The sequence below is a fragment of the Castor canadensis genome, chromosome X, assembly GCF_047511655.1.
Source record: "Castor canadensis chromosome X, mCasCan1.hap1v2, whole genome shotgun sequence".
Lineage (NCBI taxonomy): Eukaryota > Metazoa > Chordata > Mammalia > Rodentia > Castoridae > Castor > Castor canadensis.
The window spans coordinates 68,173,640-68,192,948 of record NC_133405.1 but is presented as its reverse complement, the minus strand read 5'-3'; the positions used below and the strand labels follow the sequence as shown (position 1 = coordinate 68,192,948).

At 33.2% G+C, this 19,309-nt stretch overlaps 1 protein-coding gene across 2 annotated transcripts in view; it reads left to right on the top strand.

Annotated features, from left to right (window-relative positions):
* The window catches only part of LOC109685548 (MICOS complex subunit MIC27), a 69,146-nt gene that overhangs the window by 37,532 nt on the left and 12,305 nt on the right, over positions 1 to 19,309 (top strand). For both annotated transcript variants that reach the window (XM_074064088.1, XM_074064089.1), the window contains 5 exons: positions 2,084 to 2,138; positions 3,702 to 3,800; positions 9,535 to 9,626; positions 14,778 to 14,891; positions 15,094 to 15,211. In XM_074064088.1, the coding sequence (XP_073920189.1) occupies positions 2,084 to 2,138; positions 3,702 to 3,800; positions 9,535 to 9,626; positions 14,778 to 14,891; positions 15,094 to 15,211 (478 nt within the window). The remainder of the gene's footprint in view (positions 1 to 2,083; positions 2,139 to 3,701; positions 3,801 to 9,534; positions 9,627 to 14,777; positions 14,892 to 15,093; positions 15,212 to 19,309) is intronic.

Here is a 19,309-nt window from a genome sequence, read left to right as displayed (position 1 = left end):
TTCACTGTAACACTAACCACACACCTTTCTTCTAAATATAAGCTGATTGTGAATCCTTGTGCATTGTTTGTTCTAATTCATTCCTTTTTAAAAGAAATTCTAATGAGCTTATAAAAAATAATATCCTTAGGTGAAATACCAACTCAATAATTTTTTTATTTTTCCAGATGATATTTCAAACAGGTGATGAATACATTGTGTTATTTTTGAAAATTTGTGCTTGTCATACAATTCTAATGGTACTGGTTGTATTACACAATCTTAACAGTTTGATGTCTCAGGGAAATATCTTAACTAATTATGGTCTGAATCATGCCCCTTGGGCTGTATGCCAATAGCTAAATGATTCAGGCTTAAATCCTCTGAGACCTAATTTTCCATGGTGTTCTCAGATGTGTCTTCAGTGAGGTAATTGTTTCTGAGAGATCTTTAAATTGCTATTATAACTATCATCCAATTTATACTGAAAGAACGTTTTCTTCTGTTAGTATGTTGAAACAAATAGGTTGAAGAAGAGCACTTTAAAATGTATTTCATATTCAATATAAACATTTCCTTTCTAATTCCCTCAAAAAAATTATCTATTCCTTAAAAATTATGCCTGACTTAAATTACATTCTGTGTGAAACAGAATCATGTAAAGCAAATTCAATTCATATGCTTGCTCTTTAAGGGTTTTGAAATTTAGGTAGCAGTGCCCTCCAGTGGTAAAAATGAATTCCTAATCATAGCTAAGGAATTTTTCCCAAAGACTGGTTTTCTACCTTAATGGTTAAGTGCCCAGTCAGTGGATAATAGGTATTTTAATGTTAAAGGTGAAATTTTCTCAAAACAGTCTTGCAAGAGTAAATCTTAGTGGCTCTTACTTAGGCTCTATGCTTGTTTGTATAACTTCAAACCAGGTTGAACAGGACAACACTCTGCACCTCTGTTTACCAGTAAACTATCTGAGACAGTTTACTAGACCAAGAAATCGTAGTAGTACTAACTTCTTTGCCAGCTAATATAATCACTTCTATTTTCTACTTTGAAATCTCTATTGCTCTTGTTTTTAGGTATCATAGCAGCTAGTTTAGAGAAGACCATATGTTTGGATTGTGTTTTCTTGTATGTACAATAGAATACAGCATGATGATAAGAAAATTGTTTTGTGGCGTCATTTTTCTTCGATACAAGTGAGATAATACCTATTGCTCAATAAATATAACAATATTTCTTAGAATAAATTAGTTAGAACTGGGCACCGGTGGCTCACGCCTGTAATCCTAGCTACTCAGGAGGATCACAGTTTGAAGCCAGCCCGGGCAAATAGTTCACATGACCCTATCTTGAAAAAAAAACCTTTCACAAAAAATAGGGCTGGTGGAGTAGTAGCTCAAGGTGAAGGCCCTGAGTTCAAGCCCCAGTACTGCAATCAATCAATCAATCAATAAGTAAGTTAATTAGAAATGGTAAATGGTTAAAGCTTTAATCCCTCTAATGGGTTAATGTAATCTTGATTTATGGAAAATTTATGTTCCTATTTAAAAACAAGATGAATATTAGTCTGTGTAGGACAATTTCTACCCTGAGATAAATGTCTTATTTGGATTTTTTTCATTCTAATTACACACTAAAGGGAGAAGGTAAAGCTCTTCTGTTTAAACTTTTTTCTATTTTTGTTTTTTCTCCAAGAATCATTATGGTCTGCTGTTGCACCTGTATTGATCAGATACTGCTTCTATGCTGCAATGTACCTCACTTTCATGCTTTATTTAAATTCCATTCATTTTTCTAGGCCATTATAATGAGATGATAAATTTTCATATTTTTCCAATAACCTTTCTATGAGGTGTTCTGATTATTTTATAGGCATTACTTTACCCACTTAAAGGAGGAAAATAGTACACAAGTATCATTTATATTAAGTAGAGTGAAAGGCAAAAAATGAAGAGAAGCAAGTGCCCTCATAGTGAATAAACAGGATTTAGATTTGAGTGTAATTCTAAGTCAGCTTTTTAATATAATTTCAGAGTTGTAAGCTATTTTATCTAATTATCAACAACTTCAAAAGCACAGATGTCTTTCTCCTTTTTTTGCTAAGGGTGTTTATGTCTTTCTGAAAAATGGAATAATGGAAACAGTACAATTTGGAAAAGGTAGGTGGATGAAACATCCATAATTAAAAATGTTCTATTATATTTTTTAAGTTGCACTGTTTAAATGTTAGAAAAATAAGCATGGTGTGTTGTCTATTACTATGCTATTGCAAATTCAGAAGATACTCTGTGATTTATTGATAATAATAACAAAACAGAGGTATTGACCATTTATTTTGCAATTATTATACATTAAGGCATTGTGCAAAGCATTTTACATAATTTATGTAATTGATTTTTTCTCATAATTCTGTGAGTGTTGCTATCATAATTACAGTATTTCCATTTTACAGATGAGGAAACAAAAGTTTGGAAAGGTTATGTAGGTTACCAAAGTCACATAGCTAAGTGTCAGTGCCCAGATTTAAACTACATATGTCTTAACTGCAAAGTTCATATTATATATTTATAAAGAATAAATTAAAAACATATCTCCATTGTTGATAGTTTAAATAAGTGTTATTTTCTGTTAAAATATGTTATAATTAGCTATTAGTTGCTGAAAAATGATAAAGTGATAAAAACATTTTCCTCAAAATGTTTAAGCTTATGTTGAAAAGTAATTATATGACTTTTTAGCTTGTTGAGGGTGTTTGGCCGTAGATATTGCTTCTAATATTCTTGGCCTACAGCAGTTGTCAAAATAAGTATGCATGGGAGACAGAAAGATAAGTTAAAATTTTAAGTGTCTTCATGAAACTGATGACCTGTATATGAATTCTCATTACTTAATGTATTAACAATTAATTTAACATTATGTCTCATCATAATCTTTTTTTTGAGACAGGGTCTCAGTATGTAGCCCAGCCTGGCCTCCTACTTGTGATCCTCCTGCCTCAGTCTCCTGAATGCTGGGATTGCTGGTGTGAACTACCGCATCTGGCTATCCCTCATCAATTTTGAGGACTATGCTTAAATATATATTTGCCATATAAATACTATGATAGAAAATGTAGTTTTGGAACCAGAAACAATTAAATATATAAAAAGGCAAGACACCTGAACTTTTGTTTACTCTTTATCTGCTTTTTTGTCTAGGCTCAGTTCTCATCCTGATCATTGGTTTTAACCAAGAGCAATGGCTGCTTTGAAGTGTTTGCACAATAATGACCAGAAAACTTTGCCTAAGGGCTAAGTTCCTTTATGAAGTATTTTTCATTTCTTACTGGATCCTACCACTGTTTGAGCAGATAAAGTCAAAAGCATGTTCATTATAGGAATAAAATGCATACACAGTCAGAAATTTATGTTGTAGTAATTTACATTAAGGTGTACCTTCAAGCATATTTCATTAGAGAGTAATAATCACCCATATCATTGAGAAAACAATTTAAATAAACTATGAAAAGGAAATTTTATAATGAGTAATTACTATAACAAACTATTTAGATTGCTGCTCATAGCATCATTTTGTGTAGCACTTTTAAAGAGTGTTTAAACCACCCACTATTACCTTATTATCTACCATTAAGAGAGTAATCTCCAACCTTTACTACATTATACCTCTGTAGAATGCCAGGTTGTAGTGAGTCATTTATATTAATTTTTAACTGGTTTCTTGAGATGCATATGTCTATCTGAAGAATCCTCCTCAAGATTTTCTTCCCAAACTGGGAGTGATTACAGTTTCAGGATTGGCGGGTGTGATTTCAGCAAGAAAAGGTACGTTTTTAAAATATATATTCTCTTATATTACTTATAAATTTTGCTTTCATAGCCCTTATTGATTAATATCAGAATACGTTAGTGTAAAAATGTTTAGATTTTTTAGTATACCATAGTTACATTTATAAAGACTAAGACTGAAAATAGCAACTGTGGTTAGAGATGGAGAGCAACCGAAACTCATACATTGCTGGTAAAAATGAAAAATGATATGGCCAGTCTGGAAAATAGTTTGAGAGTTTCACATGAAGATAAACATATACTTACATGTGACCTAGCAATCCCACTCCTGTGTATTTACCCTAGAAAAATAATAAACTTATGCACAAATGTTTATAGTAACACTGTTCATAATCATAAAAAGCTGGAAAAAAACCCAGATACTTTAAAAACAGGTAAATGGGTAAACTAAATTGTGGAAAATCCATATAAAGGAATAGTATTTGGCAACATAACGAAATGAGCTATTGACACTTGCAACAATCTTGATGAGTCAGAGTGAAAGAAGCCAGCCTATGTATGATTCCCTTAAGGTGAAATTCTCAGAAAGACAAAACTATCAAGAACAGATCACTAGTTCCCAGGGGTTAGAAGTGAGGAAAGGGTGCAACTACAAAAGGATAACATGACATATTTTTTAGGAATGATATAACTGTTCTCTATCCTGACTGTAGTGGTAGTTAGATGACTATACATGTATTAAAATTGATAGAAATGTACAAATTAACTGCATGATTATTTCTAAATAAAATATTTAAAATATATAGATGTTTGTATTAAAGTTGTAATATGCCATTCTGTCTTCTAGGTAATTTTATTTTTTAAAGATGTTGAGAGTCTCACATTACCAAAAATTTTCTTAAAAATTTTATGTTAAAATAAAAAATGTACACTAACCAGTAAAACTACCTTTCTTTTTTTAAAAAAAACTTTTATTAGCATATATTAGTTGTATAGGGAGTTTCATTGTCACATTTCCATATACGTTTACAATGTAACTTGGTTAGATTCATCCCCTCCATCATTCTCCCTTACACTTACTTAAAATAATTTCAGCAGGCTTCATTGCTCCTTTTTCATACAAGTATATATAATATACCAACCATATTCCCCCTCCATCACCCTGTATATTTGTCCTCCTCCTCCTACAAATACTCACCCCTTAACAGGACCTGTTCCAGTCTTTCATTTTTCAAGTGTGTATTCATTGTTCAAAGGGTATTTCGTTGTTCACCATGGTATTTCACCAATGAATATATTGTACTTTAATTAGATTAATCCCTGCTATTCTCTCCCTTGCTCTCTCCCCCAACCCCTATTAATCAACAGCTTTCAGTGTGTTTCATTATGCCATCTTTCTACATAGATGAAATGCATTCCAATATTACTCATTCTTTATCATTTTCTTCTCCTCTCCTTCCTCTCCCTAGTTCCCACAGTTTGTATTTGTGTATACATTTATCTTTTGGGCCAATCTTTCACATATAAGAGAAAACGTGACTTTTGTCTTCCTGAGCCTGGCTTATTTCACTTAACATGATAATCTCCACTTCTATCCAGTTACCTGATAACAACATAATTTCATTCTTCTTTATGGCTGAATAAAACTCTATTGTGTATATATACCACATGTTCTTAATCTGCTCATCAGTTGTAGGGCATGTGGGCTATTTCCAAAGCTTGACTGTTGTGAATAGTGTGTAATAAATACGGGTGTGCAAGTGGCTCTATTGTATCATAACTTATACTCCTTCTGATATATGCCCAGGGGTGGCATCACTGGATTGTATGGTACTTCTCTTTTTAGTTTTTTGAAGAACTGCCATACTGACTTCCATAGTGGTTGTACTAATTTGCATTCTGACCAACAGTGTATGGGAGTTCCTTTTCCCCTGTATCCTCATTAACATTTATTGTTATTTTCTTGATGATAGTCATTCTACTGAAATGAGGTGTTATCTCAGTGTCATTGTGATTTGCATTTTCTTTATGGCCAAGGGTATTAAGCATTTCTTCATGTATTTATTGGCCACTTGTACTTCTTTCTTTGAAAATTGTCTGTTCAATTCATTTACCTATTTATTCACTGGATTGCTGATTCTGTGGGAGTTTAGTTATTTGAGCTCCCTGTAAATTCTGGTTATTAAACCCTTGTCAGGTGTATAGCTGGCAAAGATTTTCTCCCATTCTGTAGGCTATCTCTCCAGTCTTGAGACTGTTTCCTTTCCGGTACAGAGGAGTTTTAGTTTGATGAAGTTCTATTTGTCAATCCTATCTCTTATTTGGTGAGCTGTTAGAGTTCTATTTAGGAAGTTATTGGCTATGTCTCTATGTTCCAGTGTTTTCCCTATTCTATCTTGTAGTATTTTCAAAGTTTTAGGTCTCACACTGAGCTCTTTGATCCACCCTGAATTGATATTAGTACAGGTGAAAGACAGGCATCTAGTTTCAGTCTTCTACATGTAGATGCCCAGTTTTCCCAGCACCATTTGTCAAAGAGGCTTATCTTTTCTCCAATGTATTTTTGGGCTCTTTTGTCAAAAATTAAATCCCTGTAGCTGTGGGGATTTGTCTTTGGATTTTCTATTCTGTTCCACTGATCTCCTTGTCTGTTTTTGTGCCAGTATCATGCTGTTTTTTATTGCTATGGCTTTGTAGCGTAGTCAAACAACTTTTGTTAATTATGACCACTCTAGGGGTATGTTAAGGATTTGAGAGAGACATGCTGATATCTCAGGTAAAATCTGATTCACTTTTGGGCTCATCCTGACCAAGGTAGTTGGGACTGACATTAGTCAACAACTCTTATTTGGTGTTAGACTTGATACACTTGATTTCTTTGCCCCCTTTTGCATCTTATTTCTCTACCACCTCTGCCCTTCCTTTTTACTATACCAATTGTGTGGAGGGCCCAGACTGCCCAAGACTACTGTCACCTTTGATTGTTAACTAGAAAGACTAACAGGGCTCAGAATAGTTTCATAGTCATGGGTAAGGTGAAAGAATACAAAGTTAAATCAACCAAAGAAAAAAGGCACATAGGGAAAAACTTAAAGGAAATAAGGCATAAGATTCCAGTAATACTTTTCCAAGTAGAGTCACATAGGATGTGTTTAATTTCTACAATAATGAGTTGTGACAATGTGAGTAAGATGTTTTCAATAAGGGTTGGGTGATAACAACTACAGACGGAATAACCATGGTTTGAGGACTAGTTAACTCAACACTATGTACCAAAGTTCTAGACTTCCAGGAGAAAAGCAGGTTGTTTTCCTTATGTTGAGTACAACATAAATCACATTTGTACTAACAATTGAATACAAGCCACTCATCATTTAGTGGATGTTTTATACCATTATACAGGACTACTCACCAGTTAAGTTCCCAGGTGCTAGCCATGGGCCAGCCTTGCCAGCACGTTTTTCAAATGAGAGCAGCCTTGGGCAGGCTATGTTAGCATACTTTTCTGCATACCATTAAGATATCCTATTTCATAAGCACATAGTGAGTTTTGTTTTGACCGTCTTTCATCGCCTTATGTTTAGAACCATTGAGCACCTGTCTTCTAGTTATTCATAAAATGGATAATTAGATAATAGGTTATTGTGAACTATAGTCACCCCACTGTACCATAAAACACAATCCAACTTCCTACTATTCCCAAATTTTGAAGAAAATTGTCCAAAACATATTATTTAGTTTATCAGTTAGAAACTCATCATCTTTTACTAAGAGAAAATGTGCCTTAGATATTTGAATATGTTCCTGAATGTCAGAACTGGAATAATTTAATCAATGTTTTTCACATTGCAGATCTGAACCTACTAGTTGGTAGCGAAATAAACATTCAGGTTGTTTCTAAGTGTTTCTTATTAAAATCAATTTGCAATTAAAACAAACAAAAAAATAGAAAAAAGATAAAGTAGAAGTGAATAGCAAATATCATAGTGCTTTGTAGTTAGTATGGGTAAATATCCTAAAACTTTTGTTTTAGTGAAGTGTATGTACATGTGATAGGTCATAGGTCATAATGTAAAATTTGTTCTTTAAAATGAATGATGGTGTTAAAAAAAAGTTTGAAAGCTGCTAGTTTCACTTAACCCTGTTATGCTACAGATAACAGTCAAAAGAAAGGAATCACTCACTGGTTTTTTAGTACATAGCACATAGTTAGAGGCTATGTTTAGAATACTTTCCTAATTATTGAAATAAGACTGTTGAACCTAAATGAAATATATTTTCTTGGCATCTTACATCAGATAAAGAGAGGATGAATGTGTTTTCAGTCTTTATAACGGCACACTAAGGAAAAATTGCCACTTACCAAATTTAAGAGCAGCATAATTAGGGGGAATTTAGTGAGTCAAGGGAACATAATCATGAGACATCAGGGCTGTAGATTCAAAAACTAAACAATAGATACTAGAATAATAGTAAACAAGACTAGAGTAAAGGAGCAACTTAGGACATGTTTAAATTAACCTCAACCCTCTTACCATATTGCATAAAACACTCCATATCTAGATGAAAACTAAACTAGAAGTTGAAACAGCCTGCCCACCTTCCCCAAGCTCAGTCACAGATGTTACTATAAAAGGCTATCTTAATAATGGTTAAACCAGGCAGAGAAATGCCTTTTGTTTTTAACTTTCCCTAAACTGCAAAGTTACCAGCAAATATTGCCAGGTATTTTTCACTTTAGTCTTTATTTGATATATCAGATAGGCAGTTTCCTTTTTAAATCAGGGGTTATAAAAGCTAAGTTTGAGAAAATAAAAGTATGTACTCCAATTATTGTTTTGTCTAAATTGTTTCAACTACTTGATCAGTCATATTTACACAGTCCAGGACAATCAGACAAGCATTTAGCATACATGTTATTTTAAACCAACAGTCTGGTGGAATTAGACTTTAGCTTAAAGTAGTGATTTTCCAACTCTTCTGCAGAACCTTCTAGAGTTCCATGGATGTGTTTATAAGTGATGTGTGAAGGAAGAAAAAGCCATGCAGATGGGGCTAGATTCTGAGTGTCCTCTACCTGGGTGAATCAGAACAACTTAAAGTTTAACAGGTTTTATATATTGAAGTTTGTAGTGAGATTTTATTGGGAATTTTTTGGAAAAGGCTACTATTCAGAAAGATGTGAAAATGACTCTGAGATGCTTAGTTAAGATGCTTTCAGAAATGAATTAGTTATGTCAAGTTGCTTGCAATACTGTTACTTTAGTATTCTAAATCAGTGACATGAAGGAGTTATGTTCATTTTAAAATCTTTAGTTGATTGGTGAGTTGAATCCTTTATCTTCCTGAGTACTTAATGAAAGGATATATAAAAGACAGTCCATTTCACTCACAAACTCAATAGTTGATTAATTCTCTGTATTAGCTTGCTTTGTTAGATATTTGAAAAAATATGATCATAACTCTAAGTTTCTTAGGAAATAAAAGTACCTAGCTTTTAAAAAAGGAGAAAATCATCAATTCCTCTTGTGTAGATAATTATCAGTATTAGATTGAGAATACTTTTCTTAAATTAGGCATGACAGCCAAGGGTTATTAATTGAATTGAGATACTTAAGGGTATTTAGGTACCATCTTGATTGATATTATTACCTAAAGAGTAATTTAACAGAGGGTGATGGCTTAAAGGGAAGCAAGAAAAACAATACAGCATTAAGTCTCTGGTTGGTGGAATCTATTTGGAATTGAATAATTTGTTTGAATTTCATAGGTTCCAGGTTTAAGAAAATTGCTTATCCAGTAGGCCTGGCCACATTAGGAGCAACTGTTTGCTACCCAGCTCAGTCAATAATAATTGCAAAGGTAAGTTCTTTCATGTGATAGCAACATTTCAGAATTTATGTAAACTCTCAGTGTGAAAGTATGTAAATATCACACAACACCTGCAACATTTAATTTTCAGAGACATATAGTTGGTATCAGTTCTTATGTTGGCAAAATCACATTAGCATCTCAGCATGGTAAATGCAGTTCTTAATTATGTGATCATCACAAATAAATAGTATGAATTTGTTTAAATATAATTAACAATATAAATGCAGGTTTGAGAATTAAGTTCAAAGGCATTGAATTAGAATTGATAGGGAGAAATACTGCTCCACTGTTGAGCTGTATAAAATTCAATTTTTAATTGACAGAAAATTGCACCTGCTGGCAGCTGCTCAGTTGAGAAGGTTAACATAATGCAAGAAACAAAAAAATTGATAGATTACAGAGGCTTCTGAAGTTAAAAAATACACATATGCAAACTGAAGTTTGAAACCATCTGGAACAAAGAAACACCTTCCATAAATGCTTATTATAGTTGTGTTGTCATTTTCTTGTGTGCTTACTAATGACTTGAACAGTTTTTGTCCATTTTTTAAATGTACTAGGAATTGAATCCAGGTCCTCAGACATATTGGGCAAGTCCTCTACCACTGCATCCTCCGTCCTAGTTTTATTTTTAGGATTTGTTCAGAATGAAGAGAGCTTTGGAATGTGAAAGTTTTTCCTCCTTTTCTACTTCCTTTAATCATCAACATTTAGCATTACCAACTCACACTTGAAGTATTGTGTAGTGGTACCAGAAAGACTTTCTGTACTTTGTATTCTTATTACTATACCTCTTAAATTATTGATGTAGATATAAAATAAGGGATTAAATTTAATTTTACTTTACCAAAAGTAAAAATAGAAAAATTATTGAAAATTATTGAACAGCTTTCTTAAAATAAACCATATCTGTAATACACTTTCTACGTTTTCCTATTTCAATTTATTTTTTTAAAAAGAACACTATGTTTTTTCAAGTTTAGCAAGGATTTAGAAATAGGAAAGAGAGAGAAAAATACTTCAGCAAAGACTCCAAACGAACACTTTAGAACATAATGCAACTGCAGATTATATTTTTTCTTAGTTCTCCCAGCTTTGTACAGTTATTTTGCCTACCTCTAATTTCACAGTAGTTATTTTTAACCATTCACTTTTGAGTCTTTACAAAACATTTAAGTTAATATTCCTAGAAACATTAGTTCTTTTCATGTTCATATTTTATATTATGTTACATTTAAATTGCTTAATTCCAAATAAAACTGATGTAAAAATTTGGGAAAATCATCACACACATCAACTTGTAAAAATCACACTTTAGTATATTGAAGAATACCTACTAGTGATGAATATTCAAGATTATATGAGTATCGTTTAATATAATTTAAAAGAATCCTTGGTAATCAGACAAGCCTCTTAAAAGGATAATAGGACAGAGTGGGTATTCCAAAATCTAGAAATTTAATTCTTACAAAAGTCCTAAGTTTGGATGGAGTGTCATATCCATTCAACCAGCATTTTTGTCCATTTAACATATATTGGTCACTATCCTACATTATAGTGTAGAAAATGAAATAGCTCAAGAAAACAAAAAGAAATGTCCAAAAATTATATTGAGTATGTCTTTGTATATATAGAGATGAAATTTAGTACATGATAAAGGTGGCATGATCAGTGTGTAAAGAAAGGATGCATTATTCAAGAAATATGTTGGGATAATTGGCTGTTTAGAAAAATACTAAGACTTTTACCAGCTGTCATGCAGAAATAAATTCTAGATGGAATAAAGATCTAATCGTGAAATGAAATGCTATTAAAAGTATGAGAAGAAAAGAAGAATTTTGTGTGATTTTGAGATAGGAAATCTTAAGTAAAAGACAATCTAGAAGCCATCAAAGAAAAAATTAGCAGATTTGACTACATCAAAATTTCTACATTGCAGTACACGATGTACAAAGTTAATATATAAATGAAAACTGGGAAAGCTATTTGTATATATATGTCAAAGGACTGATATGACAAAGTACTAACATCAATCATGTGTTGAGTACCTATAAATCAATGAGGAAAAGGTGAATACCTTCTTCTAGGAAAAGAAAAAAGGTGCATGAACAGACAGTCCACGAAATAAGAAATATAAATGACCAACTATATGAAGGATAATAGATTTATCAGAAATAATATAAATGTGCACCTATTTGATGGGTCAGAAGTTTTTTTCAGTGCTAGGGATTGAACTCAGGGCTTCATGCATGTTAGGCATGCACTCTCTCACTGAGCTATATCTGTAGCTGCAGATGCTTATTTTTAGCCTTTCCATTTGACAAAGACCTAAAAGATTCATAATGCTGCTGTTTTGCTGCTGTTATTAAATAGAGTGGGAAAATTGACATATATCCTTGGTGGGCGTATGAATTATTGCAGTATCTTAGTGAATTTATAGAAAGTACCATGGCAATATTATCAAAAATTTTAAAATGCTCTCTAATCTATGAATTTCATTTCTAGGAATTTATCCAAGGTAATATCACAAGGATGTATGATCCCAGCAATTGCTTATACTTGTTTCCCTACCCAAAAGGGAAACAGTCCATATGCCCATCAGTGGGGATTTCTTAAATGTTGTGTTGTATCCATTACAGAATTCTAAATTATGCAGTTGTTTTTAAAAGTAGGTCTGTTAGTATATAAACAAAGAGGTGAAAACACCTCTATAATACATTGTTGAGCTTTCAGAAAGTCAAATCTCAGAAATGTATATACATATACGTATAGTTTGATTCCATTTATACTTAAAATGGAAAACAAAACTAATTTATCTTAAAAGTTAAAATAGAATTGAGACTGTTGTGTATAATCTATTCTGTAACCTACTTTTCCCTCTCTATTCTGTGGTTCATTGTGGACTTCCATCCATGTTAGCTGGTGGAGATCTACCTTTTCCATTTTGGAATATCTATAAATATTACCATGCCATTTGTTTTAACATTTGTGCATGCATAAGTGCCCTGCATCCATGGTTTTTCTGACCCATGGTTTCAATTATTTGTGATCAGTCACCATTCAGAAATATTGAGTGAAAATTCCAGAAATAAAGAATTCATAATTTTAAATTGCATGCCTTAACGAGTAGTATGAAGAAATTTTACACCATCCCGATCTGTCCCACCTGGGACATGAACAGTTCTTTTGTTCATTGTATTCTACACTGCACCTGATAACCCAGTAGTTAGTAAGTAGTTACCTTGGTTAGCAGATTGACTAATATCATTGAAATATCACTGCGATATTTCAGTATCACAATGATCGTGTTCAGATAACTTATATTTTACTTAATGGCCTCAAAACACAAGAGTAGTAGTGCTGACAATTCAGATACATAAGAAGGGGAAAGTTGACTTAAGAAAACAAAATAAAGTATATGCCAAAGTTGCTATTTTGAGTGACTGTATCCACATACCTTTTACAGTATATTGTTATAATGGTTTCTATTTTACTAACATTACTGTTAATTCCTTGCTGTGCTTAATTTATAAATTAAACTAGCATATGTATATTAAAACACAGTATATATAGGGCTCAGAACTCTCCTTGGTTTAGGAGTGTCCTGGGGATCTTGAAACATAACTCTCACAGATAAGGGCAACAACTGTATATATAATGTGTACATAGAGTAAAAATTCAGGAAGATTATCCATATAGCTTTAATAAAGGTTATGTTGGGAGAGAAAGAGAACTTCTTTATAGTAGGTTATTGCTTAATTTTATAAGTGTAGGTATATACTTAAAAAAATGAAAACATTTTCATTTGAAGAAGAAGAGCATAGCATTAAAAATCAAGTTTGTAGAAAGCATAATCCTAGAAAGATCCCCCATGAAAAATCAATAGCTGTTGGATTTACTTTTACCACCAAGAAGAAAAGGATGGGAAAAGAGTAGGAAGGATCCAGAAGATTTTCAAAGGGAAAGTGTTATGAATGAAAGTAACAGTTTTAGGAATTGTAGTCCCTGCTTTAGTGTGTTTATAATTCATCTTTTCTTTCTTTCTCCCCTCCTTCTCTTCCCCCTTCCTTTCTTGTTCTGAAATCTAGGCTAATCTGGAACTTGAGATCTCCCTGCTGGGATTATAGGTGTGTACCACCACACCTTGCTTTATTTTATGTTTCTACCAGAAAAGAATATTATCCTCTAGAGAAATTAGTTGATGCATTTTCTTTCTTAGTGAATGGAGAAAATGCATAAAATTTTAAGCAAGCATTAACTTCACAGAATCTTAAAAATCTCATTTTCTTAGTCCACTGTTTATTATCTCAAGTTATTTCTTCTTAAACTTCTATAAATAGACATAGTTTTCACTTAGCATGAGGTCCTCCGAGATAATCCACATTGCTGCAAATGGCAGGGCACAGGAAAAGAAATATTGTGTGATATCACTTACATGTGGAATATAAAGTAGTCGAACTTAGAGAAGCAGACTGTAGAATAGTGGTTGCCAAGAGTTGGGTATTGGAGATGTCCATAAAGAGTACAAACTTTCAATTATAAGATGAAAAAGTTCAAGAGGCCTATGTATAGCAGAGCAATTATAGTAAATAATTATGTATTGAATACTTAAAATTCACTGAGGAAGTAGATCTTAAGTGTTCTCACCACATGCACAAAGTTAACTATGGGAGGTGATGAATATGCTAATTGGCTTGGCTACAAGAACCATTACAAAAAGGAATACTTAGATAAAGACCTCATGTTGTAAGAGTAAAATAGATGCAATGTTTATTTGTCAATCATGCCTCAAAGCTGAAAAAGTAATTTAACAACCCTAAAATAAGGCAAGGGGAGAAATTCAACAGTATCAAGGCCCTGGGTTTAATCCCCAGCACTACAAATAAAAATATATTAGACATAGGTTTAAATTGGTTGTAGTATAAATGCAAACTGTACATTTATTAGCTCTTTGCATGAGACAAGTAAGTTTTCATTTGAGATTTGGGAAATGCTGCTTTATGTTATATGACTTAGAGGCTATTATTTTTACTATTCATTCTGACCTGGGTGTTCATATAAAGTACCTGATAAGAATTTTTGAATGATTATTTTAACTTTTAAAGATATATTTTTTGACTCACTTTTTGTTTGAGTTAGGTAACTGGGAAAAAGGCATATGATACAAGCCAGCAACTTTATGAAGCAGTGAAGTCGTTGTGGACAAAAAGCAACAAAAAAGACCCATACTCTGAACCTGAAGAAAAAACTAAGGTAGAGTTTAAAAGGAACAAAAAGGTAGAGACTGAGTTTTTTTGAGTGGGTATTGGCTTGTAATGGGAGTACTAGACCAAAGTAAAGGATAAATTGGAAAATAAAGGAATCATAGTATCATGTCATGCTATAATTTTTAGGATACTTTATTCTCTTAATAAAATGGTTTACTAATAAAGGAAAAATCTTTTTTTATAAACAGGTAGGAAGCTCCAATGAAATAGAAATACCTACAAAAACAACTCACATCTTGAAACATTCAGTGCCTTTGCTGAAAGAACTCAGCTCTGAAACAGAGACCAAATCAGAATCCACCTCAGGTTTGTTTGGAATGATTTGATTTGTTTTCATTCTTTTATTAAATAACTTTATAGCATTATAATTGGCAGTTTGAACTGACTTATATGTTTTCTTCATAAATGTATTTTCTCTTTCTCATATAGGTAGTTCATATTTATGTTTAGGTTATGAGAGACTTTCAGATACTTGGGATTTTTTAAAATAGTTCATAATACAGATCTTTATGTGTGAAGGTGTAGAGTAGCACTGACAGGTTGATTGAGTGAAGCATTTAATAGCACTTTATAGATGCGAGTTATTTTATCAGGAGGAGGAAAATGTCCTTTCTGGATTCTATCAGTTTACAGGTAGGAGACAATGCCTACATAGAGAAATATCAGCTTCCATTTCTCATACTATTTACCTGTCAGGTGTCAGGCTCTTTGTCATTCTTAGTTTCCACCATCTGTAGTTTTATTAAGATTAGGTGCCAACATGATAAAAGCGAGAGCACACAAGGGAAGGGTGAGGATAGGTAAGACACCTAAAAAACTAGCTAGCATTTGTTGCCCTTAACGCAGAGAAACTAAAGCAGATACCTTAAAAGCAACTGAGGCCAATAGGAAAAGGGGAACAGGTACTAAAGAAAAGGTTAGATCAAAAAGAATTAACCTAGAAGATCACACACACGCACAGGAAATCAATGTGAGTCAATGCCCTGTATAGCTATCCTTATCACAACCAGCAAAAACCCTTGTTCCTTCCTAGTATGGCTTATACTCTCTCTACAACAAAATTAGAAATAAAGGCAAAATAGTTTTTGCTGGGTATTGAGGGGGTGGGGAGGAGAGGGAGGGGGCGTAGTGGGTGGTAAGGGAGGGGGTGGGGGCGGGGGGGAGAAATGACCCAAGCCTTGTATGCACATATGAATAATAAAATTAAAAAAAAAGATTAGGTGCCAAGAGAAATTTCTACATCAAATAGAAGTAGCAATAATAATACTTCTAACTTTGCTAGTATTCAATATTGGCAATTAATTCTTCATGGGACCAAATAGTGACAAATTATCCTTTCTAAAAAAATAGTACTATGATTTTGCTGTGATCAAAAAGAATGTATCAGGGTGTTTAATACTATTTTGACAGTGGATTCACATAAACCCACCAGTCACTGGTTTGTATTTGTCTACCTGTACAATGTGAATGATTCAACCCAATAAGTTGTCATATTATAAAGGAAATGTGACCAATTCAGAGGTAGAGAATTAGGAATAGTAACCTTTATCAAGCATGCACTGTTAGGCAAAATGTTGTATGTGTTATGTTATTCAGTCTTTACCCACAAAAGAAATCAAAATAATCAAAATAAACAGTTCTGATGTACCAGTAATTATTCCCATTTTTGATGAAAAGTTTGAGAATAAGGGAGCTTAAATAGCTTGCTTTAAACCAGACAGGTTGTGAGTAGCAGATGACATTCCTGACACCCAAGTCCAATTTTTCATTGTATATAGTTTTTCTAATTTAAAACCAGAATTAGTCTTTAATTTCAACATCCTCCCTCTCTCACTTAATCTTTTAAAAACCTGTCAGCTGGATGGTACACACCTATGATTTCAGCAGTTGTGAGGCTGAGGCAGGAGGATGGTAAGTTCGAGACCAGCCTGGGCTACCTAGCAAGACCCTATCTCAAAGAAAACAAACAAACAAAACCCCAAGCAGTAGTAACAATAATAAAAATAAATATTTTTTAAAAACTATCAATAAATAATAAGTATGATTTGAATACTTTTCTCTGTCATCCTTCTTTTCTAATCTAGATAAGTTATACGGGTTTTACTTTTTCTAAATAACCTACAGTTGACCAAATTCCCAAAGGATATAATGTATCCAGTCAGTTATCTAAATTCCTGTCCTTCCAGAGAATCTTGGTAAGGATGAAACAGCTGAAAGATAGAACCAAAATTATTCCTAGGTAATGTCTTTCCTTTACACATCTGTATTCTGAAACTCTTCACACACTTGTCTTAGGTGGTACATGAAAAGTAATTTAAGGAGATGTGCAGTGGAAGAGAGATGACAGTGGTATTTATCATTATCATATATGTCTTAGTTCAATCTGCTATAAAAAGTAATACCATAGACTGCTTATAAAGGAAGTTTATTTCTTACATTCTAGAGGCTGAAAGTTCAAGACCAGGGTTCCAGCATGGTCAGGTTCTTATGAAGTCTCTCTTCTGGCTTGTATATAGGTGATTCAGTTGACTTCTTGTTATATCCTCACATGGCAGAGAACAGAAGGAAGCAGGGTCTCAGGATTCTTACAAGGGCACTAATTCCATTCATGAGGGCTCCATTCTCATCACCTCATCTAATCCCAATTACCCTCCAGAGGCCTTACCTCCTTATACTATCACATTAGTCGTTAGGGTTTTAACATATGAAACTCAGGGAGACACATTCAGTCCATAACAATATATCACTGAGAGTTAAGTATGTCACTCTTGAGATCCATTGTTTCTACATTTCACATGTAATCTCAAAGGTCTGTGACCTAGGAAACAGTAGTGATTATGACCACAGGTTTAGAATAAGACTTGGATCTGAATGCCAGACACAGCATTTAATAGTTCTCTTACCTAAGGCAAGTTATCTAATACCTCTAGCCTCAGTCTCCTCATTTATGAAAGGGAGTCAATAATAGTTCTCACATGATTGTTGTGATGATTAAATGAGATATTACATGTAGAGCCATAAGAATAATGTCAAGCACATACTAAGCTGTAGATGAGTATTAAAAAAATTAATTATCATTTACCTAAAATAATTATCCATTTTGCTTAGCAACAAATTTTCATTGAATATACTTTAGGATCACTGACTAGGTATCCTAACCAATGGCCACCACTCATTACCATGCAGTCTGTATTGGGAGTATTGTCCAACTAATGTTGTCACTCTGAATATGAGTTCAGTTGCTCTCTACCATCCCATGTACATTTAAGGTCAAAATTATATTATTTTGGGAATGACTAATTTGGAAATTTTATGTCAAGGACCTCTTCAAGAATCTAATGAAGCATAATGAAATTTCTCACAGTCTTATAGGATTGCTGTCTCCCTAGAACAGTGGCTGGCAATCTATTGCCCATTGCCAGATCTGGCTCACTGCTTCTTTTTGTACATTCTACAAGCTTAAGAGTGGTTTGTACATGTTTTAAATGATTGGAAAAAAATGAAAAGAATACTATTTAATGACGGGAAAATTACATGAAATTCAAGTATATGGAAATTGTCCGTAAATAAAGTTTTGCAGAATGCAGCCACATTCATTTGTTTATATGTTGACGATGGCTGCTTTCACACTACAGTGATGGAGTTGAGATGTTTCAGTGGAGACCATATTGTTCACAAAGTTGAAAATAATATATTCCTGGCCTTTTGCAGAGAAAGTTTTCCAGTTCCCATTCTGCAGGGAGAGCCACATACACACAACTTTCTCCCCCTAATATTTGCCAGATTTGTTTGTGGATCTGGAGACTAAATAGCCAAAAACCTCTGCAGGGCAAAATTAAATTCCCTGTACCTTTTAGTGCTGAGAAGATAGGAATTTATGAAGCTGTCAGTCAGAAGCTGAAAAATAGGAGGGAACGAGAGGATTTGTGACTGATTCATAAAACTATAATCCAGCTAAACTCAAGTTAATACCTAACTGGATAAAGATGGTAAGTGCTTCATCCTTCTTAGAAGAGGGAAAGGTTACCCCTCTCTGATAGATGATACCATCTGGAGCTTCTACAGTTCTATTATATAGTGTCCACCCTACAAAGAGACAGGAAGATATGACTGACAATCAAGTGAAAAAAAGAAAGCAGTAGCTGCAGACTCAGGTGACCTAAATATTGAAGTTAGCAGAAATGGACATTACAATAGCTATGATTAATATGTTAAATAGAAGAAATAACGGACAAATGGGTGAGAAAATGAAGAATTTTACAGGAACTTGGAATCTATTTTTTAAAGTCAAATTTATATTATAGAAGTGAAAAAATGTAGTACCAGAAATGAAGAATTCATTGGGTTGTTTTAAAAACAGCAAACAGTATGCACAACATTAGTGAACTGAAAGACGAGTCCATA